Genomic DNA, 25,688 nt, shown 5'->3' on the forward strand with positions numbered 1-25,688 from the left:
AAATGCCTCTACTAATCAGGTGTATCATCTTCTTATTAAAGATCACCAATGGCTGGGTGTGAAAGCTTATACTGTTTGGGGCCTGCGGAAATCACTGTCATGGTGGCAGGCAACGCTGATGAGGGATGGCAAAATAGGGCATCTTTCAAATGCAAGGTCTTTCTGTGGCGGGTAATGATTGGTGGTCTTCCTCTTGCCTCGGCCCTTTCCAAGCGTCGAATCTCGAATGGCAATTGTTTCTTCTGCACCACTACGGCGGAATCGGCCTGACATCGTTTTCTTTCTTGCCCGCTCGCCAAGAATATATGGTCTCTCTTGTCCCAAATCTGGCGCACAGTGGTGGGGTCCTCACTGACTCCTTTCGATTGGGTTTTTGTGCGCCCAAAGTATCCCACGCCGCCACCGTTACATATGAAGATCTTATTTCCCTTTTTCAGATACTGGGGATGCTGGCACATTTGGACCACCCGAAATGCTTTTCTCTTTGATTCGGCCTCTAATGTACCGCGACATATTGCAAGGCTTAAAGGGCTCTTGCATTGGCAGCTAGATCTCATCAGGCACTCTGACTTGCTCCCCCGGGAGGATTTGCATTCTTGGCATTTGGCAATTGCCTCTGGGTCCTTGCCGTGATTGGTGTAGCCTTTTTAGTATACTAGTCCGGGGATTTCCCACACGTTGGCCTACGGCCCTCGTGTCTCTTGTACTCGTGTAATCATGTAATCTTGTACTTTTTTCGTAATTAATACAATTACCTTTTACGAAAAAAGAAAAAAGAAAAAAAAGAGAGAGATCCCAAGGATGACTTGCTTTCTGGGCATGTGTTGTAGTTTCTTCAATTTCCTTGTCAAACATGTAGTTCCATTTGGGCTCTCATATTGCTAATCATGTAAGTTCACTTGTATTTTGTGCTTCTAGGAATTAATACAAATACCCTTTACACACACAGAGATGCCTATACTTTGATATTCTGAAGCAAATCAAAACATCCAGTACCAACATCTACAATTTTGCCTAGAATGATACGAGAAGATGGTGATTCAAGATGATCACATTGTCGTTCCAGTGTGCTGTCGACCAAGAACTTCGAAGCTGTTTCAAAACTCATCTTAAGGAAGGGAGAAGTGCTGGAATCAATTCCTGTTCTGTTACATGGTCGGAAGCCTCCGTTATGAGTCATAAAATCTGCTATCAAGCTGAGGTGTCTCACATCCACAGATATACCATACGAAGAAAATACATTCTTTATCTCTGTCACAATGGTGGATCGTGCTGCTTCCACACCATAGACCTCCAAAATGGATGCAATGCTGTTCGTGGTTAACCTGTTGATGTCGAGTTCATCAACAAACCGCCAAAGCCCTTCAAAATTAATACCTTCTGTCTGAATTGCTGGTCTTGATGCATCACCCTTGTAGTCAATGATCGAAACCTGATCAATCTTGTTGACAGACCTTATAGTCACTTGCTTAGCAACCCTCTCCACCATCTGGTGAGAAAACAGTGTAAGCATGTCTTCTAAGACAATATTCCTACAGAAATTTGGATGCAGAAAATTGTGATAATTACCTCTGACAGAAGAATGTGGGGGGTGTCATGTTTTACTACGAATGGCTTCTCCCAAGTAGATCCATCAAAAGAACTCTGCCCTTTGCCAACCGTATCAACTGTTGTTTTGCTATGTTTGGATGTTTTAACGGACTCTTCATCCACCACCTTATTCGTGCTGGTAGAATTGCTCAACCTTCTGCTGCTGGTCTCCTTTTGTCCCTCATTATCATCTGCATCAGTCTTATCCTCCTCTGCAGGCATCTCATCTTCTTCAGGCATGTCATTATCAGTATCACTTTCATCTTCATCCATTTCATCATCATAAGCCAGCTCATCTGTCCGTTGATTTCTCCTCTTTTCAGCATCTGCCCCATCTTCTTCAGCTACAACATCATCACCATCTTCATCACCTTGATCTTCATCCTCACTCTGCTTTTTTGATTTCCTTGACTTTGGTTCATCATCTTCATCATCAACTTTATTTCCTTTTCCTTCGTCCAATTGAGATAGGGACGTAACCTGAATTGCATCTTTGGACTTTTCACCAGAACGAACTGTAATAGCTTTCGCCATTTCCCTTGTAAGTAAGGGAATAAATTGGTGTTCAAGAGCTCGTTCATATTCATGCATCTCCAGCTGCAGATATGGCGGAAGTCTTTCGCTTGGGTGCAGAGTCAATTTAACTTTATAAACTTTTCGCATTTGTCCACCCTGAGTAGTCAGTGGGACCACAGCAACTTCCTGCATGTCAATCACATCTACCAGGCGAATTCGGCATAGCCGTGCAGCCACACGTTCTGCATCAGCCCTACACCACAGATAACAATGCAAAACCTTTGAACACGAGATTTGTGTTTTACCACACCAATCAATCAGGAAACAACAGTGTTTTCCAGCAAAAGAGAATTGGGATACCCCAGTCAAACACAGCTAGGTAAAATATAAAACAACATAAGCAAATATAATCGCCAACTGATGAGGCACTTCAGTACAGTATGCGCAGAGAAGAAATATGGCATTGCATACAAGCACACTACATCAAAGAACTGTAAATGTCTACAAAGCTGTGTACCTTGCTCAATCAGTTTTCAATCATAATATCAAAAGTAATATCAGAGAGCCACACTTGCCATTTTCTCAAAGATCAATTTGATGAATTAAAGCAGGTTTATGTTAAGATACATGGAAAAGCATTGTTGCATTAGATTGCAGTCATTATGTTAAAATATAACAGCAAGACTAAAACAGACCTCGTCTGTATGACGCTTTACTTCATATTATCCAGATTTTGAAAAGCAAAGTATGTTGAGATATTCAAACTGAGGACCTTGTATGACAGATGAAAAGACTAGTGTAGACCCTTTAAAACACATCACTGCAATGATAAATGCTTGTCCACCCATTTAGACACCAGATCTGTAAAGAGACTACCTTGTTTTACCAGTCCAAAGTGGGCAGGTCATCACCGGAGTAGATATTTCCTTTGCGGCTGTCATAAGAATTTCCCGCAATCGTGGGATACCAAGGGTGACATTCATTTCACCTCGACCAGCGAAATGGAAAGTGTTCAACCTGCAAAGCAGAATAGTTTATTTAAAGATTTCCTTGAAAACAGAAGTGGACATTTATACAAAATAGAGACAAACTCAAGTGTACTCTTTGAAAACCATTATAATTTGCACCTAGCTTTGTGTGCGCACCTACTTCAAAAGGGGTAATTTGCACCTAGCTTTGTGTGTGTACCTACTTCAAAAGGGCGAGAGGTGGGTGTATGTAGACTACTAGCAGCAAATAGACTGAGTACAAGGGGCAATCACTAGACATACCCCTCGATGAGGATATGTAGTTCTCAAGGGAGGGAGATGTCATTCTACTAGGGAACTTTAATGCGAGGACAGCCTGCCACCCGGAGTCTTTTCTTGATGCATCTAAGGAGATGTTACAGCATCAAGAACTGTCAAAGCTATAGATGGAGAGGATCTCCCAAGCATAGTTGTCAGGTACAAAAGGTACGATACGGTACCGTACGATAAAATACGGTACTAATTGGTACCTTATGATTTTATAAGGTACGTTACGATATTAGTGCGAAAAAAAATTAAGATGATTTTTTATATAACAAAAACCATAAATCATTAAATGATAGATCATAGAATACATGTTTAAAGTGGAAAGAGCCATTTCATTATAGAATAAGATGAATACATGAGGGTAACCATCACGGTCACATGGGCCACACAAAACATGCGACACAACTACAGTCTAGAATATCTGATACAAAAAAAAAAGCGAGACCTATGTGACATGTCATATCAATGATGAATTTATGATGAGGCATCACTGTCATCATCATCATAACCATCTAAGTGCTCATCAAGAGAGTCTGAAGATAACTCCTCGGCATCCAATGATGAGACATGCTCATACTCATCCTCACTGATGAGGTTACCATCATCATCAAATGATGGCTCCCTAGGTGGCAATTGTGTAGGCAAGGGGGGGATGTTATCATGAGGCACAGGATATGAGCTACTAGAGCCCCGCCTTACATATGTCTGCAAGGCACTCAAACCACCCCTCCTCGATGATGGAGGGCGTTGAATGACCATGCCCCTCCTACCACCTACTCGAACTCCTCACCCACAAGCACGCTGATTGCAAGTGTCACGAGTATATGCTACTATAAGCTCTCTATAGAGCTCTGCAAAAATCACTTCCTCCTCCTCGTCCACCTCCTTATGTACATTCGGAAGAGTGTCCCCCATCAACTTGAATGTATCAACATTCACCTACACAATCATCAATGTAGTGATGCACGTAAGATTGATCATGATTCATTGTAAATACTAAATGCTAAAGTCGAAATTGTAAAGTATAAAGTTTAAATTTTAAAGTTCAAAGTTTAAAAGTTAAAACAACAAATTTTAAATGTTATGGTTAAGTGTTTAAACTTTACTTGCTTCGGACTACCCATGCTCATCATAGCCCTCATCATGCGTAAGTTAGTGCGGCAATAGACTAGCCGCTCTAACTATCGTGTGCTAAGCCGATTGTGAAATCTTTGTGTGAATGAGAGAATAGGCACTCCAGTTTCTCTCACATGCACCCGAAGAGCAATCTTGGGCAAAAGGGTCTCCAGTGTGTATCTTAAGTTTTGCCACCAAAATAAAGGCTTCACAAATGACTCTCTCCTCTAACAAGTGGGCGAAGGAAAAGCCACATACCCTCTCTGATCTGCGTAGCATCCTAGCTCCTCTAGCACTGCATTGTGGTCATCAACAGGGACCACACGAGCCAAATAAGCAAGCTGGTCTGAAAGGAACTCTCTATCATCCATGACTGCCGGTGACTTGTAGGCTGGATGTACCAATGTGGCAAAACCATGGATGAGCTTATGCATCCACGTCCATCTCCTCTCTGCTATCTCTAAAATATCTGCACGCTGTGTCTCTGTGATCACTATACGAGCATGTGCCTCTACCAATGCCGCTCTAAAGAAGTGAACGAGAAGGTCCATGGTGGACCCCTCACAATCACTCATACGTAACACCCTATAAAAGGGAGTCACAACAATGACAACGGCACGGACTTTTTGTCAAAACTGCTCGTTAAGGCACAAGTGTTGCATGGCTTTGGCCTCCTCTGTCTCATGCTCATCCCACTCATTCCATAGAGTGGACACCACTGTTTGGCGCAAGGCGGACCGCACCTCATAAAGGCGCTCCAGCAATAACCACATGTAAGCAAAGCTTCTTCAACTCAAGTGTGCTATGCTCACAATACATCGCAAGCACCTTTACCTTTACCGTGAAGAATGTGACCATTGATGTAGCTTTGCGGACCACCCTCTTCACCCACTTGAGCTTCCCAATGTCCTCCATGAGCAAGTCCAAACAATGACTTGCACATGGAGTTCACACAATGCTAGGAAACTCGGCCTCAAGCAAATGGCCCATACGCCGACAATTCGATGCATTGTCGATAACAACTTGCACTACATTTGAGGGGCCCATCTACAACCACAATTTAAAAATCACTAGTTACATGTAAATCAAATTTCAATTATGAATCATGATATTATCATAATGAAAGAAATTGAAACAAATTTAAAACGCAAATTGCAATGTATACCTCAATGATAGCTTGTCGAATGTGGCAGTAGATAAATGCGCCCATCGTTTTTCTCTTCCTCTTACCAGTATCTACGGCCCGTAAAAAGTAAGTGTCAAGTGGACATGAGACGAGTATGTTGATGATGCCCCATTTCTTACGATCACTCCATCCGTCGGTGAGAATGGAGCAACCATATTTTATCCATGCGGCCCGAATAGGATCAAGGACTCTATCAATCCTCTCCTCTTCATCAATCTTTCTCGTCCTCATGTTGTTGTATGTGACACTGGTTCATCCTTCACATGGACCCACATTGACAATGGCTTTTACAATCTTCTTCCATTGCTCTTGCTTTAGGACATTGAATGCAAGATTACACTCAATCACCGTGCATGTAATTTCAATGTCCACAAGTTGTTGCCTTTCTCTAAGAAAGGCAACCGATCCACACACATGACCGGGTGTTTGAGCGAGAAACGATTCTCTCTCCACCACCGCATGAGCCTCCACTCTTTGTCTTTTACCAAAGACGGATGCGGATGTGAAGCCCCCACCACCAATGGTAGAGGCTTCTTCCGCATCAATTGAAGATACACCCACATTGGATGCTTCCTCTGTTGGGTATTTGACTCACGCCTCACTTACGCCTATGCTCATATGGGAGTGTCGGTGATTAGTAGGACACTAGGGCAATTTTTACTCTCGGTAGGAGAGGTTTTTTCCCCCAGACTTATGGTCTTATTGTCGTATGTACTTATATGCTTATATTACACACATTTGGGCACTTAGTGTGTGTCGGGTGTGAACACTCTCTACAACCCTAAGGTTCACTTTTTACTCTCGATAGGAGAGGTTTCTTCCCCCAGACTTATGGTCTTATTGTCGTATGTACTTATGTGCTTATGTTACACACATTTGGGCACTTAGTGTGTGTTGGGTGTCGACACCCTCTACAACCCTAAGGTTTAAGGGTTGTACTTTGTACTTTCTGGTTACACTTATTCAATCTATTCTCTTGGGTGTCGTGCTTCAACTTTGTCTCTCACTCTCACACTGTCTACTGAATCCCAACTGCACCTCGATTCTTCCATCTCACATTTGGTATCAGAGCAGTCTTCAATCTGCTGTCTGCAGCCCCCGCCAGCTCAGCCTAGTCGAGCCGCAGCTCGTCTACCCGCCAGCAACGCCTGATCCTGTTCGTAAGCTCCCGTCAGTCTCGCCCCGTACCTGCGTGCTGCCGCTGCACCTGCAGGCACCGCCATCTCAGCCAAGAGCCACTCTCTGCCTTGCGCCTGCTGAGCGTGCCCCTGCGCTGGTCAGTTTTGCCAACACGCCTGGACGTCGACAGCCTTCAGCTCGCCAGCGCAGGTTCAGTTGGTCGGTCTCTAGTCGCCAGCGCCACCCGCCAGTTGCAGCTCGCGTCAGCCTGCTTGTCCGCCAGCTCGCAGCTTCCTGCACCGCCTGTCGTCTTATTCGTCAGACGCCAAGGCTCCACGTCGTCAAACGCCAGGGCCCCGTTTCCTGCGCCACCTGTCTGCTACATGTCAGTACATCAGCCTACTCCACGTCAAGTACATTTTAAACAAAATTTTTAATTTCAGCCCAGAACAAAGTTCTGGAAGAGGAGGTTCATACGCGGCAGGCACAGCATAGGTGTGGGATAAATTTGATGCAAATTTCTGGACTGGATCGTCAGAAATTTTGGGGCTTTTGTGTATTTTGAGGACAATTCCATATGAGCTGCTGATACAGTCACAAAAAGACTGTTTTGACAGAAATTTTGGCAAAAATTTTGAGGATTTTGATTTAACAGTGTTGATGTGCACTATTTGCACCTTGGGAAGCGTACATTAAAAGACAGTTTTTTGACAGAGTACGCCCTTGCACATTAATTGCAGAAGCATGTTTGCTGCAATTTCTGGAAATTTGCAGATTTCCAATCCATACTGCTTTGACATTGCTCATTTTGTCTTTGGAAATTTGTCATCATGGCAAATCAAGGAGGTGATGTCTTTACGTATGTATCCAAGGAAGACAGATTGGACGGAAACAACTATTCGCTTTGGTCATTCATGATGAAGAATGTATTAGTGGCCAAGAATTTATGGGATTATGTCAGTGGAGAGGAAACTCGACCAGGAGTTGTAGCTCCCGTTACTCCTCCCCATGGCGCACGTGGACAACGGGGACCTCAGCCCGCTCCACCTCAGCTACTTCCTCCAAGAACTGCAGCTCAAAAAGCTTGGGATACACGTGATGCACAGGCCTTGTCCATGCAGGGCAAGAGACACAGGAGAACAATCTTGTTGCTAAGTCATCGGCTGGGGATCATGCTCTTGCATATCCATATCAGGGTCCAAAGAACGTTGCAATATCTAAAGGCTTCTATCACATTCGAAAATAAAATGGCCCAATTGGCCACATTGAAAGCAATGTCCAACAAATGTGTCCCCTTTAAGCACAAAAACCAATGTCTGTAACCCAAGGACCTCAAAGAGAATTTTGGTTGGCCGAGGTTTCTTGGTGTCCCAAAGCATACAAGCCTTGTTCCTATTGTGAGAGGCCAAACCGAGCTCCACCAACACCTCACCAAGGGATCTCAAAACCAAAGGAAGGAGTCACCAAAGATGTACACAAAAATTAACCACCACCACCCATATTGGGCGTGCCTGCCTAAGACCTCTTGAAACTCAGCCATAGGCCTCCATGGGACCATATGTACCAACTTACTGTCCATGAACAAAGGAATACATTCCATAATGAGAACACGCATATCCAGAGTACAAAATAGAACCTCAAAAAAACCCCTCGGTCCATCACAAATCTCTTCCACAAGAGGGGCCTGCACTTGCCCTAAGAAACATCATCATGAAGTGCATCACCACTCACAAGCATGGACTGCACCGGAGCACCAATCCTGGAAATCAAAGGAATCCTTCATGTAAAATAAAGGATGGCTGCCCTCTCATGAAAGGGCAACAATCTGCTGTAAAACCAAGTCAATTCCCATGACAACAACGACATGTTTCCCTTCCTGTAAAGAGCTCACTTTACCCTCATTGGCATGAACGTAATCCGGCATAAGACTCTTGGCAGTGGTAACCATAAACTGGAAAGGCACATCAGTCTATGAGCAAGAAACACGAACATCTTGCTGAGGCAAGTTCGGAGCACCCAAGGCACGTTCATCAACCCTCATCTTACAGCATTTTCCCATCTCATCCCCTTCCATCAACTGCACAAAATCCTCAACCAAAGAGTCACCATCCAACTCCACCGATTCTTCACATCCCCATGCCCAATCTGCTGATCGAGAAAATCCACATTTGCTGCCTGCATATTCGCCATATCAAAGCTCAACCTTTGAGTGCTGCACAGAACCTCTCTCTTTCCATGAGCAATTCCACACCATACTTGGAACACATATGAATTGTACCCAGCCTACATACCACCTTGTACCTACTCAATTAGTTTATCATAGCATTAGATGGTAGCTTTACTGGGTTTCCCAGATATTTGTATGTAAAGTTTTGGTCTCATGGGCCACCCTGGCCTTTCGTACGCATTAATATAACTCTCTCTCTCTCTCTCTCTCTCTCTCTCTCTCTCTCTATGCAAAGGCTATCTGTTCTCTGTGCCTGTGCAAAGGGGCAGGTTGCACGCGCAGCAGGAGGAGGTACAGTCTGCGGTCTCTGCACGTCAATAATCTGGTGTCCTGGGTACAGATCTGTCCTTGTTGATATTTGTCTATCTGTCTGAATCTCTTGCTGCCTTATCCTAACCTGTGCAGGGTCCCAGTCTGCAAGCGCACACTTTGATCCTGATAATCCAAGTGTACACACTCTCTCTCTCTCTCTCTGCAAGTCTGTGGCACCATGGTCAGGGGTTCCGTCTGCTGGGCAATTGCAGAGCTGATATGGTGTGCTGCTAGGGCAAGTCCTGCTGGTCACTGTTTGACCTGCAGAAGGGCGGCACAGTAGGACAGGAAGGTTGGTGTCACAGGCCTGCAGCAAGGCACCACAGGGCTGGCAGATAGTTAGGCGCAAGCAGGGGGGGCAGTCAGACTTCGCAGGTCTGCAGAGCGGATGGTCGCAGGGCAGAAGCCCCACACAGTATTAGGGCAGAGGTGCAGAGGTAGAACACATACACAAGCAGGTCAAGACCTCACACTCAGAGCGATCATTGAGGAGGGAAGGGCCCATGGCCAACGGACCTACTGCTGCTTTGTGGACTTCCACAAAGCCTTTGACACAGTACCAAGAGACAGGCTGATACATAGATTGCATGCCATGGGAGTACCGAAAGAGCTCAGTTGTGGTATTTTGGCACTGTATGACAGAGTTGTGGGCAGAGTCCAGACACCTAAGGGCCTTTCGGCACCTATTTACTCCATTGGGGTGAAGCAGGGATACCCCCTCTCTCCAACATTATTTGGCCTGTACATTGATGGGATTGCTGATTATATTTCATAGGAAGGAGATAGAGGAGCTCCACTAGCTGGCACTTGGATACCTCTCCTATTGTATGCAGATGACATTGTATTGATAGCTGACTCTCTAGAGGGTCTACAGAGGCACTTGGATGCATTACACTCCTATACTTTGGACAGTGGGCTTTCAGTGAACCTTGGTAAAACCAAGGTGATGGTATTTAATACTACACCACAGGGGGTCAGGAGATCAGCACCTAAATTCACATATGGATCTGAGGAGCTGGAGTATGTGGATTCTTATACATACCTGGGAGTCTTATTCACAGGGCCCACCTTTTCTATGCGAGAGGCAGCAAACACTAGACTGACTCGCGGATACAAAGCACTAGGTGGTTTGGAGAGGATGTGCTCACAGGTGCAATTCCAAGAACCCCGCACCAAGCTATGGCTCTTCGATACACTGGTCACATCCACACTACCTTATGGAGTACATATATGGGGGCCCAGTCTTGACCACCGTAGCAGATCAAGGCGCACTTATGACGGATGGAGGTCGATGGAGAAACCCCTAGTGTCCATGATATCCAAGATGATCAAATGTAAGGCTTCAGTGCCACATGAGATTATCAAAGCCGAGCTAGCAGCTACACCGATTGTGGTAGAACCCCTCACCTGATCGGTCACATACATACATAGCCTATGGGACTTACCCAGACACAGATATGCACGGTTGGCCCTTGAGTCCTCAGGCAGCTTGCCAGAGAGGGTGATACTTCATGTTCGTATGCACAGATGTCGGCCTAGTTTGAGCTGCATGGCTTTAGCATGGGCAAGTTACCCCCCTTCCAGTACTCCCTTGATGCATCGTCTCTTGATCTGAGCAGGTTAGAGATTCACAACATCATCAGGATGGATCTTACCCAGTTGGATATCAGGCAAACACGGTTGATGCCAGGGCAAGAGCTAGGGACAAAGATGGTTTTCTACCGCGAGCATTTCCTTCATACTACAGATGATGGATTTATTCTTCGCCCAAGATACATGGACACCCACCTTTCCCATGGGATCAGATCCTCACATCAGCTAGAGATTGAGACTGGCAGATATAGATCCATCCCACCAAAGGAGCGCATATGCCAGATATGCCAATTAGAGCCAGAGACGGAGGAGCATTATATCTAGCGCTGGTCGTTTCCACTGTCTCTTTAGAGACGGATTTGGACCACTATCTAGAGTCATGGATTTTACTGATCAGTGATGCCTTGGCCTCTTTCTTCTTGAGATACGACGGCTTCCTGACATGCGCCTCAGAAGTACAGTTGCTCCAGGACACGGAGGCCCTTCACAGAGGCAGCTCACAGACTTCTTTGCAAAGGAGACTCAGACGACTTCAATACAGTTACAGCCACAGTCCACACGAGAGCCTCTCTCACCACCACAGTCCACACATAGACGAGTACTGATTGATCGAGCCGTTCAGCTTAACCGATCCAGATGTCCTAGGCCTCGACACAGACACCGACGACACCTTCATAAGCGGATACAGGGGATTATTGCTCGGGCTAGAGCTAGGCCCTCCATACCCACATGAGATTGTACCATTTGGAGCTCATTGTTACTAGATACAACTCTATGTTTTACACATAGCCATAGTTAGTTTCTGTTCTTATTTTGTTTTGTGCTACATGTTTAGCCCAGATAGTTTGTACCATCATACACATGATTGTAACTCATGGTCTCATAGGTCATTTTGGCCTTTTGTAGACGTTAATATATCATTTCATTTCTCTACCATGGAGCTTCACCCTCCATAGCCTGTTGGCCAATCTTCATAAGCTCCACATCCAACAGTGGTATCAAGGTAGGATTGACTGGCTCATATCACCTCTGCTGCTTCAGCATGCCCAATTCAGCCTGAGCTGCCACCTGTGACATTGGTTTTTCTGAGCACTCATCACCTTGTTCATTCCCTTCATGTGACTGACTAATCTATGACGTTGCAGTCGCTGCCCCTTGTGCATCTGCCACCAGCCATGCGTTACCCAACCTTGCATGACAAGCTGCACCCATCAGCTGCACCCGTCAGTTCAGTCCGAGCCTCCATGTGTTGCTGCACCTAGGTGTCACCCCCCGTCAGTCCAGTTGGCACTTCCACAAGCGCCATTTGAGACCTGACCTGCCCCATCCTGGTTCCTCGACGTCTTGGTGCCACATCAGCAGCTCCTGGCCCATCACATCTGTCCCATCACCGACATGGCCCGACATCTGAAGTTAAGACCAAAATTAAAAGCTTCAACTTTAATTAATTAAATTGAAACATTTCCTTGTTAGGGGCAGTTCACATGAAATTAGGGATTTTTGAATTTTATCAAACTTTCCCGTCATTTACCCAATAAAAATTGGGGCTTTTCAAATTTGAGCCTGCTTTCCTCAAATTTCTTCACCAAAATTTCATCCTTTTTCAATTTGAGCTCTCCCCATGACATCTACCATCGAGATGTTAAGATATGGCATCACAATTGAAAAATTCTCGAACACTAGCTTTTCCATCCAGAAGACAAGGATTCAACTTATACTCATGTAAGAAGGCGCATGGAAAGTCGTCTCCATTGACGAGATAGAGCATGTTCAAGGCAATACACAACTTCATCAAGAGTGGCTCAAGAAGAACGAAAGCACACTTGCCATCATCGAGCTCGGCCTCTGTGACAACCTCCCCCATCACTTTGATCTTACGAAAACGGCGAAAGTGGTATGGGACGGCATTCAAACCACATTTGGGGAAGATATTAATAATTTCAAAATATTTGTAAATATGCAATTTTTTAGTATGTCCTACATTCCTTCCGAGACTCTTAAGCAACACCTCGATCATTGAAGCCTTGTTTACCAACAACTGACCACTCGCAAAACCCATCTAGATGATGATGATAAAAAGGCTATACTTCTTAATAGCCTAATGAAAGAAGTACAATTCCATGAAACCGTGACATCTCTCAAGGTGGCTTGAGAGATGAAATATGAGGAAATGGTTGCCATCCTTTTGGATAACGAAAGGCACAACAAAGATTATGACATTGCATCGATAGCCTTCTACACCAAGAAACAACCGCCCAAGTGTCGATACTGCAAGCGTGTTGGTCACACTATTGATCAATGTTATAAAAAGAAAGATAAGTAGCAAGATAGGCAACACGCCCAATATGCAGTTGCTAATACCTCCGATAGTGATTCTCAGGAGGCAACTACCACCTTTGATAAGGCCTTAATGTATCTATTCAGTCATTGTCTCTTGGCAATGATGAACCCTATTAGTATGTTTTCTTATGTGAGAGTGGAGGTAGGATCGAAGCTCAGCACAAAAAACAGTAGACAATAGAGAGTGAAGCACAACACCCAATGCAATAGACTCAAAAGAGTGTGAACTGAAAGTACAAGGTACAACCGTTAAACCTTAGGGTTCTAGGGGGGTGTTCACACCCGAACACAATAAGTGCCCGTAAGTGTGTGTCATAAGACATACGACATAATACCATAAGTCTGGGGGAAAAAACCTCTCCTACCGAGAGTAAAAAGTGCCCCAATGTCCTACTGATCACCGACACTACGATATAAGCATAGGCATAAGTGAGGTGTGAGTGAAATACCCAACAAACCCCCCTCAAGTGAAGAGTGATCAAGAGTGCAAGGATCATCCGCCACCAAAGGAGATCAAATTTAAAGCATGGCAAAATGCTTCAATTTTGTCACACGGAAAAGCTTTGGTGAAGATGTCTGCCACATTACTGGTGGTAGGACAATAGACAAGGCTAATATCACCTGCATGTAGCCTCTCTCTGACAAAGTGATAATATATATCAATGTGTTTCGTGCATGCATGAAACACTGGGTTCCGTGTCACAGCAATGGCACTTTGACTGTCAGTGAACAAAGAAGTAGGCTCCATAACAGATACATCCAGATCAGCAAACAAGCGTCTAATCCATACACAGTCAACTATGGTAGTGACGATGTGGCAACAGTGGACTGTTTCTTGCTAAGCCAAGATATGCAAGACGAGCCAAGAAAGAAACAATTGCCACTAGTGGAGTGACGTGAATCATAATCACCAACCCAATCAGAATCACTGTAAGCATGTAACTACAGTGGTCCCCCCTTGGTATAAAGCAATCCAAGAGATCTAGTACCCTGCAAGTAACAGAAGACACGCTTAACAACTTGCCAATGTGACATGCGTGGCTGACGCATATATCTACTCAAGGCTGAAACTGCAAACTGTATGTTTGGCCTAGTGTTGCGTAAGTAAATAAGACATCCAACTACTGGAGCATATGTGTGTATATCAAACAAATCACTGTCATCATGTAATGACAGTTTAAGTCCACGTTCCATTGGTGTACAAACTGGCTTGCAATCCTGTAAGCCAAACTTCTCAACAAGTTTACCAATGTATCTTGACAGTGATAACCCAATACCTCTAGCATCATGTATGAACTGAATGCCCAAGTAATAATGCAAAGACCCCAAATCTGACATGTCAAAACTTTGCTACAAATTTTATTTAAATGCTAAAATCTGATCGGCATGTGTCCCTGTAAGCAAGAGATCATCAACATAAAGACAAATGATCAGCATGGATCCCCCCTCTTTACATACGTAAAGGGTAGACTCGGATGAGCTGTTAATGAACCCTTGGCTAAGCAAGAAAGGATCTATCTTTGCATACCAAGCTCTAGGAGCTTGTTTCAAACCATACAAAGCTTTTTTCAGCTTGCATACCAAGTGTTCCAAGCCCTCAACTACAAAGCCAATCGGTTGTTGTACATATACCTCCTCATGAAGTTCCCCATGTAAAAATGCAGTTTTAATATCCAACCGATGCACAGTCCATCCATAATGAGCAGCCAAAGCAACCATAGACCTTATGGTCGTCATAGAGGAGGTAGGAGCAAATGTCTCCTCATAGTCAATGCCTTTTTTCTGTGCATAGCCTTTAGCTACAAGCCTTGCCTTGTATTTGTCAATGGATCCATCTGCATTTCGTTTCAGCTTGTAGACCCATTTTGTTCCAATGGCTTTCTTCCCAAATGGCAAAGACACCAAATCCCATGTTTGATTCTTAGTGATAGAATCCAATTCAGCTTTCATTGCTGCCATCCAATGCACACTCTGTTGTGCATCCTCAAAACATTCAAGCTCCTCTTCATTGAAGGTGCCTGCTGCCATAACGAACTCCATGATATGTGCAGTATCGTACATACGAGCTTGCCTTCTAGTACAACCGGCCATGGGTGCATCCAAATGACTATCTTTCATAGTCTGTAAATACCATCTAGGCATTTGTCTTGCCTCCTGACTGTGCATAAGCTCTTGCTGAATTTCAGTTTCAGCACTTTGCTGAATATTTGAATCAGCCGATGGTTGATTTTCTGCATTTTTCAAAAAAGTAGCTGGCTGAACATTGAGTTCACTTGCTGAAACTCCAGCTGAATGACCAAATGTAATGGGCAGCAGCCCTTCAAATACATCACGGGCAGCTTGATATGTATCTAAACTAGCCAGGGACAATTCTGATTTTTCATCAAATAGTACATCCCTACTGACAAACACCTTCTTAGAAACAGAATCATAGAGTCTGTAGCCTTTGCTCTCACAGCTATATCCCATAAAAATGCATTTGACAGCCTTGTTATCCAACTTTTTCCTAAGTACCTCTGAAAGTGTCCAACAACAGAAAGTTTCCGGCTGTTCCAAGCCTCAAAAGGTGTAGTTTTCTTGAATGCTTTGGTGGCGCATCTGTTCAAAACATGGCAAGCACACATGACAGCTTCCATCCAGAAACTGTGAGGCAACTTCTTTGCCTTCAGCATACATCAAGCCATCTCCATGAGTGACCGATTCTCTCTCTCTGCAACCCCATTCTGCTGTGGAATATAAGCAGTAGTGTACTAATGGACAATGCCCTTCTGCTTCAAAAAAGAATTCAGCATAGAGGACATGTATTCCCCCCCTTGGTCCGAACGGAGAGTCTTAATTTTACAACCAGACTGGTTTTCAACAAGTGCAATAAAAGCCAAGAATGCATCATACACTTCTGACTTTTTAACCATAGAGTACACCCAACAAAATCGTGTAAAGTCATCAATAAAAGTCACAAAATAGCAACATCCTCCCAATGACTTTGCCCGCATAGGTCCACATACATCTGAATGCACTAACCGCAACCTGACTGTTGCTCTAAAGGCAACATCACGGGGAGACGAGAAACGATGCATTTTTCCCAAAATACATTCTTCGCACAAGTGCTCAGGAGGTCTCTCCAGTAGCGGTAATCCATCTAGCATCGCGTATGCTATAAGAGCATCAACCTGCCAAAGTTCACATGCCCCATCCTGGCATGCCATAACTCTGCCTGTAGCATTGCAGGAGTAAGAGTGGATGACAAGTACACTGGCTGATCAACTGAAAGAGCATCCAACTTGTATAACCCATGACATAAAGTGTCTGTCAAGACCAAAGTCATGTGTTCTTTGTCTCTCACCATGCATCGGTCATCATTAAATGTGACCTGCAATCTACAACGTGCCAAAGAAGAGATAGAAAGCAAATTCTTCTTTATGCCTGGCACAAATAAAGCATCCTGTAGGCGGAGAATAGAGCCAGCAATGGCTGTGAGCATAATCTCCCCAATACCTCTAACAGGGTATGATGCATTGTTGGCATACTATACAAACTTGCCAACTGGAGCTGCATGAACAAATACAAATAAATCTTTGCGAGATGTAATATGCCTAGAAGAACCACTGTCAAAAAACCAAGTGCATGCATCCTCACTAGAGCTGAATGCTCGATCTGCCCAAGAGGTGTCATAACTGCATGTGTAAAAACAATAGTCCCTATCTGCAACAAAGGACGCGAACTCAGTAGGAGTGGAATAAGCATCAGAAACAGACATTCATGATTCCTTTTTCTTCTCTTTGGCAATGTGCTTTCTGCACTCAGTAATGTAGTGGCCTGGCTTCTTGCAATAATGGCATTTACCCTTTTTGGCTTACGTATCCCCTTGTTTTTTGTTTCCATGGGATGTGCCAGAAGTTCCAGAACTCTGCGGAGCATTCTTCACTTGGCTGACTTTGCCCTTCTTTCTAGCCATAAAAGCCTACTCACAGACAGGCTATAGCATCCACACCACTATTCCTTCGTGTTTGCTCCTCCTCTAGAAGCAAACTGACTAACTAAAGAAAAGTGATTGGCTGCGCGGCAATCCTCATTGTGAGGTTTAAGGCCGTATGAAATGCCTAGTAAGAAGAAGGTAATGAGTTCAAAGTGGTGGATATCATCTGTGCATCCAAATAGTACTCATCAACATTCATGAGTTGCTCTCGCAAGTCCTGCATTTTGTTCAAGTGATCGTGAATAGAATTACCTTAATCCATTTTCAATGTCTCTAGCTCTTTCTTTAAGAAAGAGATGCGAGTCTCATTTTTGCCTGCAAAACATCTGTTCCAAACTTAGCCAAGCTTCTCGTAAAGAAGCTGCTGAACGAATGTGGGGGATGATTGACCGCTGAACTGACAATGCAATCAGCGACAAAGCTTGTGTATCCCGTGTATCCCATGCTTTTTGAGATGCTACTCTTTGGGGAAGTAGCTGAAGTGGAGCAAGCTAAGGTGCCCATGGTGCACGTCCTCCTGGAGGAGTAGCTGGAGCCACAACTCCAAGTTGAGTTTCTTCTCCAGGACCAAAGTGAATAGTTATTTCCATCCAATCTGTCCTCCTTGGATACATAGGTAAAAACATCTCCTCCTTGATTTGCCATGATTTTTTAATTACCGGAAATGCAAAAGAGTAATGTCGACGCAGTACTTCACTTGAAATCTGAAAATTTTCAGAAATTGAAAAAAATAATTTTCTGCAATTAGTGTACAGAGGTGCACTCTGTCAAAACTTTCTGTTATACACGCAATCCAACGTGCAATCAGTGTTCAGCAACACTGTACCAGCAAAATCCCCAAAAATTCTTGCCTCAAATGTGTTCAAAGCAGTCTTTCTGTGACTGTAGCTGCAGTTCATATGCCAATGTCCTCAAAAAAACATAAAAGCCCCAAAATGTCTGATAAATTTGGCCGGAAATTTGCATTCAATGTGTCCCAGACACATTACTGACTGATGTGCCTGCTGCGTAAGAATCCCCTCTTCAAGAAATTTATCTGGAAGGAAAGGATAAAGAAATTTTTTCAAAAAATACATGACGGGCTGTCGATGACGTGGCGCAGCAGCACACGTTGGACAGGAGGCGTCAAACGCGGCGCTGAACAGAGGTGCTGAATAGAGGCGCCCTGGTGGCGTGACAAACAGCACGCGGCCTGCTGGCGTGACGAACAGCACACGGCAAAGTGTTCTGACGCCAAACGGGCTGTCTGGCGGCACACGTCTAACGCTGACGACTGACGAGCTGCGGCACGCCCTGAGGACTGACGGGCTGTCTGGCGGGACAGTTTGAACTGATCACAGACGCAGGCAACTGAAGACTGGTAGGGCACGCATGACGAGCAAGGTACTGACGATGCACGCAGAAGAGCAAGGCGTCTCCTGAAGGTTGAGGCTGGACCTGAGCAGAGAGTCTCGAATGCTGACGGAGCTGTGCTAAACAGAGCCAATGCTGCTCTGATACCAAATGTGAGAGTGGAGGTAGGATCGAAGCTCAGCACAGAAAACAGTACACAGTAGAGAGTGAAGCACGACACCCAATGTAGTAGACTGAAAAGAGTGTGAACTGAAAGTACAAGGTACAACCCTTAAACCTTAGGGTTGTAGGGGGGTGTTCACACCCGAACATGGTAAGTGCCCGTAAGTTTGTGTCATAAGCACATACGAAATAATACTATAAGTCTAGGGGAAAAAACCTCTCCTACCGAGAGTAAAAAGTGCCCCAATGTCCTACTAATCACCAACACTCCAATGTGAGCGTAGGTGTAAGTGAGACGTGAGTGAAATACCCAACATTTGAATCAAATCCTAAATAGACAAATAATGTGTCTTGGAATTAGACATTGACCATAACAATGCATGTGTTAAGACCTTTCCATACACTTATTATGTGGTGTAATCTGCCTAGATTTTAATCAAAATGATTTTCATTTTATGATTCTATTAGAAGCTACATTTTAGGGGGAATTATAATCACTTACCACATGATCTCTCAGTTGATCATGAAAGCTATACCCATGTATTTCGCCTCTCACCATGTGCCTAGTGTCTTTGAGCCACACTAGCTTTTGATCAGCCTCTAAGCCATAACACACCTCTAAACCATGCCTTAATTTCGTTCCCTAAGCTTTTCGGTAGACCGTGTCAAGATCTTCCTCACGGTACATCTCTCTCGCTTATGTATCTCCTTTTTCAAAACCATCGTACAGGATTAGATACTATCTCTTTGAGGCAAGTCCTTCTCTTTTTCCTTTTTCGTATATTTTGTGTCACAGGTATAGTCACCCATGACCTGAAGGGGCTTTGTTAGATTTATTTATCCTCATGTGTAAACACACATTCAAGTGTGTAAAAATGTGTTTAGGTGTGAACACCTATTACACCACTTAGCATTTAGTAAGGGTACAAAGGTGTAGGTGGATCCCTTAGCATGTATATTTAGGCCCTATCACTTGTACTTTCATCACAAATGATCACATCAATCTATTCAACTTGTTGTGCTCTCTCTCTCTCTCCCTCTTTCTCTCTCTCTCTCTATACCATGAAGCTTCACCCTCCATAGCCAACCAATCCATCTTCATGACGTCTATATCCAATAAAATCGCAATCACTAACTATTTCATCAGGCAAGCCATAAAGTCTATAAAGATGTAAAGGGCGTCAAAGGCGGCTTCTGTTGCGAGCTCGTTCTCAGCTTTGATTTTTGCTTTCTCTCTTCTCACGTACCTCTGGACTCGTTTTAACGCTTGCCTCTTTATTGCGTCATTCATCGGGGGGTTGGCTCCACTATGTTGTTAGTGCTCCACAGAGGGATAACAGAAGACTTCAGTCTCTGGACGACTCCCTTACCAACATTTCTTCTACTTCTTCCTTTTCAACGTCTCTGAATTCTACTTTCATGCCACTGCACAGAGACCATGAGTTACAATCATGTGTATGATGGTACAACTGTCTGGGAAAAATATGTAGCACAAAGAAAAATAAGAAAGGAAACTAACTATGGCTATGTATAAAACATCGAGCTTTGTCTAGCAACAATGAGCTCCAAATGGTACAATCTCATGTGGGTATGGAGAGCCTAGCTCTAGCCCGAGCAATAATCCCCTGTATCCGCCTATGGAGGTGTCGCCGGTGTCTGTGTCGAGGCCCAGGACATCTCAATTGGCTAAGCTGAACGGCTTGATCAATCAGTACTCCTTGTCTATGTGTAGACTGTGGCGGTGAGAGAAACTCTTGTGTGGACTATAGCTGTAATTGTATTCAAGTCTTCTAGGTCTCCTTTACAATAAGTTTGTGAGCTGCCTCTGTAAAGGGCCTCGGTGTCCTGGAGCAGCTATACTCCTGAGATGCATGTCACGAAGCCGTCGTATCTCGAGAAGAAAGAGGCCAAGGCATCGCTGATCGGTAAAATCCATGACTCTGAATAGTGGTCCATATTTGTCTCTAAAGAGAGAGTGGAGAGAAAGAGAGAGAGAGAGAGAGAGGGAGGGAGAAATCAATCGAAATTTTGGAGAAAGACAAGGAATTGACTTTGGGAATTCGACTAAGAGCATTGGGAATCATATTAGTTGCGCCCTTTCTATAACGAATTTTGACATCAAATCCTTGCATAAGCTTCACCCACCTTGCCTCGCGACCACAGAGATCAAGCTAATCACCTAGGTATATCAATGAATGGTGCTCCATTCAGATAATATACCGAGCGTCATACAAATAATGATACCATACCTTCAGCATTGATTAATCCAAAACGTAGGAAGAAAAATTAATAATGTTCATACCGCATGTAAAACATAGTTTTCAAGACATTCTTAAAACCAATCAGTATTTGATGGTATCCGGACAACGAACGTAGAGGAGGAAACGTCTGACTGCTTCTTGCAAAGCTTGGCACAGATTGTACTTCCAGCAGTGAACATGGAGGGGGAAACCTATCACATCCGACTACTTCTTGCGAAGTTTGGAACGGATTGTCTCACTGAGAGAATGTGTTTCACCTCAGGAGTACATTAGAAATTCACCAATAGATAGTGTTGCTTAAGCCATTGCTGTTGCTTCACTACAAGATTCAAGGGTCGAGCAAGAAATCCCTCCCACCAGCTCCACTGCTTTGCTCTTGTTGTCCATCTTCTCAACCACTGCAACTGCAATTGTGCACATCATGGTATTGGAACATTAGCCAATCCAACAATCCTCATTGCGAGTAACCTTGCACTTCCTACTATTCTTTTTCTTATGCAACTTTGAAGACAGCAAACGAGTTGCTATACTGGAAGGTTGGACACGGAGATCGAGACACACAGTTGTTACGCACAGTGAGAGACAGAGAGAGTAAGAGAGAGTAGAGTAGAGAGTGAGCACATTTGTAGGTACAATGACGAGAGAGTACCTTTAGGTTTTCAGATAGATATATATGTGTAAGTACAAGTGCTAAGGGTGTGTTCACACCTGAGCACATTTAAAGGCACGAGGTCTTTATTCCCAACAACCTCCCACCTAAAGGCAATGTGCTTGAAGAAAAGAAAAGAATTAGCTAAGTCTAGATATGTACAAAGCTGAAATACATATATCTATCCAACTCACATCATCTGTCAACAATGAGTAAACCTCTCTGCTGGAAGACCCTTTCTGAGAAGTTCCGTAGGATTATCATCCGTATGCACTTTGACAAGCTCAATGCTCTTACTGTCAAGTACATCTCTAATGAAGTGGTACTTCACCTGTATGTGCTTTGTCTTTCCATGAAAGACAGGATTCCGTACTAGCATAATAGCACTCTGACTATCACAATGGAGAACAGGTGACTCTGAGATGCCAAGCTTCCCCCCCCCAGATGTAAAAGCCATAAAGACTTCTAGCATGCCTCAATGACAGCCACATACTCTGCCTCTGTAGTAGACAATGCAACACACTTTTGAAGCCTGGAGATCCAAGAGACTGCTCCTCCTGTGAAAGTAAACACAAACCCAAAAGTGGACTTCCTGCAATCTGCATGACCACCATAGTTTGCATCCGTAAAGCCAACAATAGATGCCTTCTGCCTTCCAAAGCAAATGCACAACTCCTTTGTGCCTTTGAGGTATCTCATAATACCTTTCACTGCATCCCAATGCTTCTTGCCAGGGGTTGTCATGTATCTGCTAACCACTCCCACTGCAAAGGCAATGTCAGGACGTATGGCAACCATAGCATACATCAAACTGCCAACCGCTGAACCATATGGTATCTTGGCCATTTCAGCCTTCTCAGCATCAGATATAGGGCTGTCCTTTGCACTGAGTTTCACATATGGAGGCAATGGAACTCCAATTGTTTTCCCCCCCTCTATATTGAAACGCTGCAAAACCTTGGAGATATACTCCTACTAACATAGATAGAGTAATCCTTTTGATCTATCTCTGAGTATTCACATACCAAGAATGTGATTTGCGTCACGAAGATCCTTCGTGTCAAAGCTGCCATGAAGACTTTGCTTCAGTGAGTCCAAGGCATGAGTATCCGTGCCAGCAATCAGAATGTCATCAACATACAGAACCAAGATAATCAGATTGCCATCTGCTGCCTTCTTGGTGTACAACCAGTGATCTACTTGACTTCTATGAAAGCCTTGGGATTGCATGAATGTATCAAACTTATGATACCATTCTCTTAGTGCTTGTTTCAACCCATACAAACTCCTTTTGAGTTCACATACCATGTTTTTTTTCCCTTGTTCAACAAACCCTTCAAGTTGCTGCATGTAGATGTCTTCATGCAGCTCACCATGTAAAAACGCAATCTTTACATCCATATGTATGAGCTCCATATCCTCAATTGCAACCAAGCGTAAAATGATTCTCAATGTAGTCATCTTGACTGCAAGAGAAAAAATCTCATCAAAGTCAATTCCATGCTCCTGCTTGTATCCCTTTGCAACCAATCTTGCTTTGTACTTTGGGGAGGAACCAAAAGTAACCTTCATCTTGTAAACCCATTTGCATGGAAGTATTTTTTGCCCCTTAGGCAACTGCACCAAGTCCCATGTCCATTGCTTACTTGAAGCAAAACGGTTCACTAAAGTCTGTCAACATGACATAATCAGCCACATTGTTTGCACCAGGAACAAATCTATCAGGTTGTCTAGTAGCCCTAGATGATCTCCTAACCCAATGGTCATTGTTTGTTGGCTGTTCCTGCAAATTTCCATTTTCAGCATATTGTCCTTGCATTTCAGCCTGCAAATCAGCATTAACAGCTTGCTGTCCTGGCTATTCCTGCACATGTAGTGGCTCATTATCATGGGCGCTCATATGCAAGAAGACACGATGCAAGAGCTGCTTTGACAAGCATGTCAAGCAATGCAACTTTGAACAGGCCGACCTAGTGCTCCTGTACTCAGTTAAACGACACAAGTAGAAAATGAAGTTTAAAGGTCTTGGGCCTTTCAAAGTTCGTGCAATCAACTGAACTGGCAACGTTAAGCTCGAGACTCTAGATGGCGAGGCCATAGGCTTCCTCAATGGCAGTTGCATTAAGAAGTACTACAGCAAGTATTTGCTACTATAGAGTGGGCACATTTTGCTGTCCAAAAGGTATTTCTTCCCAGAATACAACCCTACGGACCTGCTCAGTCTTTTCAGGCTGTGTATGCATGCGATCTTTACGAAAGATAATATCATTGCTCCGTACTACTTTGCTTTTCTCAAGATCCCATAATCTATACCCCATTTTACCCTCCTCACCATATCCTAGGAAAATGCATTTACAAGACTTTGGCTCAAGTTTGCTATTTTTTCCTTTACAAATGTGCACAAAAGCCTTGCAGCCAAACACTTTCAGATGAGCATATGAAGGTGGCTTTCCCGACCACGCTTCTTGGGGAACTCCCCACCCCATAGACCTGTTTGGTGACCCATTAATTAAGTGAACGGCTGTCATAACAGCCTTTGCCCAAAAAACATGGGGTAAAGCTACATGAGACAGCATCGTACGGACCTTATCCTGTATGGTCCAATTCATAAGCTCTGCAACTCCATTTTGAAACGGATTATGAGGAGCAGTGAGCTCCCTCTTTATCCCTTTGCTGTCACAAAATGCCTGAACGGCCTTAGACACATATTCTCCACCATTATCAGAGAGAAGACACTTAATGTCTTATCTGTCTAATTTTCAGCCAATGCCAAGAATTTTTTAAACTTGTCAAGCACTTCATCCTTGCTACGAATAGGATAAACCCATACCTTCCGTGTAGCATTATCGACAAAGGTGACAAAATATTTATTTCCCCCTAAAGATAATCCTGGCATTTGATATACATCCGAATGTACTAACTCTAGAGAAGAAGATTTCAAAGAAAGAGACTTTTTGTGAGACGTATGTGCATGTTTGCCATAAATATAATGATCATAGTGCTCAAAATCAGCATAACGAAGACAAGGCAAGTAACCCAAATGAAAAAGCACTTTCATTCATGTTTGACTCATACGTCCCAATTGGCCATGCCACAAAGAAACGCTTGGCTGCTCGATCACAGCAACAACATGGACACACATACTAGATACATGAAGTGGATACAAAGTATCACTCTTGCAACCTCTGGCAATAACCCTAGATCCCTTACAGATCTTCTATTTTCCATCACCAAAGGTGGTATGAAAACCATCATCATCTAGCTGCCCTGTACTAATCAAGCTCTTCTTGAGCTGAGATGCATGCCGTGCATGCTGAAGTGTAAAGACAGAGCCATGCTGAAACTATAACTGCACACTGCCAATACCTGAAATGTCACATGCATAGTTGTCCCCAAGATGGACAACACCATGTCGACCCCCTGTATAGGCGGAGAACCACTCACGATAAGGGGTGACATGAAAGAAAGCACCTAAATTGAGAATCCAAGTATACATGTCATCATCTATATCTGCAAGTAAAGCATATGCACCAAGGTGTGAAGAGACAAACAGTACACCACTCCCACTCTCACTGTCATAAGTGACTACATTCACCTCTTCAATTTTGACATTGCTCTTCTTAAGCTGACTCTCTTTCTTCTCTCCTCCTTGCTATCATATGTCTTATTGCCCTTTATCTTTTTCTTTTTTCCATTTGTAGCAATCACGTTTAAAGTGACCCTTCTTGCCACAATGATGGCATTCAGCATCCTTGCCATGTGATTTACTACATCCCTTGCTATCATATTTGCCCTTTTGTTGTGATCTATCCCTAGTATGCAAAGCACTGGAAGATTTACTGGAGGCATTGTTCTGCCAATTCATCTCTGCCATAAGTAGAGCACTCTCTACATCAGCATACAAAAGGATCACATTAGAATTGCTCATATCACTCCTGAATGTATCCCAACTCTCTAGTAGAGTGCAAAGCAAGAAAGTAGCCTTGAATTCCT

General features: G+C 43.8%; 1 protein-coding gene across 2 annotated transcripts in view; it reads right to left on the reverse strand.

Annotated features, from left to right (window-relative positions):
* Positions 1 to 803: 803 nt before the first annotated feature.
* NRPA1 (nuclear RNA polymerase A1) overlaps positions 804 to 25,688 on the reverse strand; it is a 145,964-nt gene continuing 121,079 nt past the window's right edge. For both annotated transcript variants that reach the window (XM_087661269.1, XM_087661270.1), the window contains exons 20-22: positions 2,983 to 3,123; positions 1,570 to 2,359; positions 804 to 1,489 (exon numbers count right to left, since the gene is read on the reverse strand). In XM_087661269.1, coding sequence (XP_087517395.1) covers positions 956 to 1,489; positions 1,570 to 2,359; positions 2,983 to 3,123 — 1,465 coding nt within the window. In that variant the 3' untranslated portion in view covers positions 804 to 955. The remainder of the gene's footprint in view (positions 1,490 to 1,569; positions 2,360 to 2,982; positions 3,124 to 25,688) is intronic.

This window comes from Lygodium microphyllum, chromosome 21 (genome assembly GCF_053477565.2).
Source record: "Lygodium microphyllum isolate KBCC chromosome 21, Lygodium_microphyllum_v1.1.10, whole genome shotgun sequence".
Taxonomy (NCBI): domain Eukaryota; kingdom Viridiplantae; phylum Streptophyta; class Polypodiopsida; order Schizaeales; family Lygodiaceae; genus Lygodium; species Lygodium microphyllum.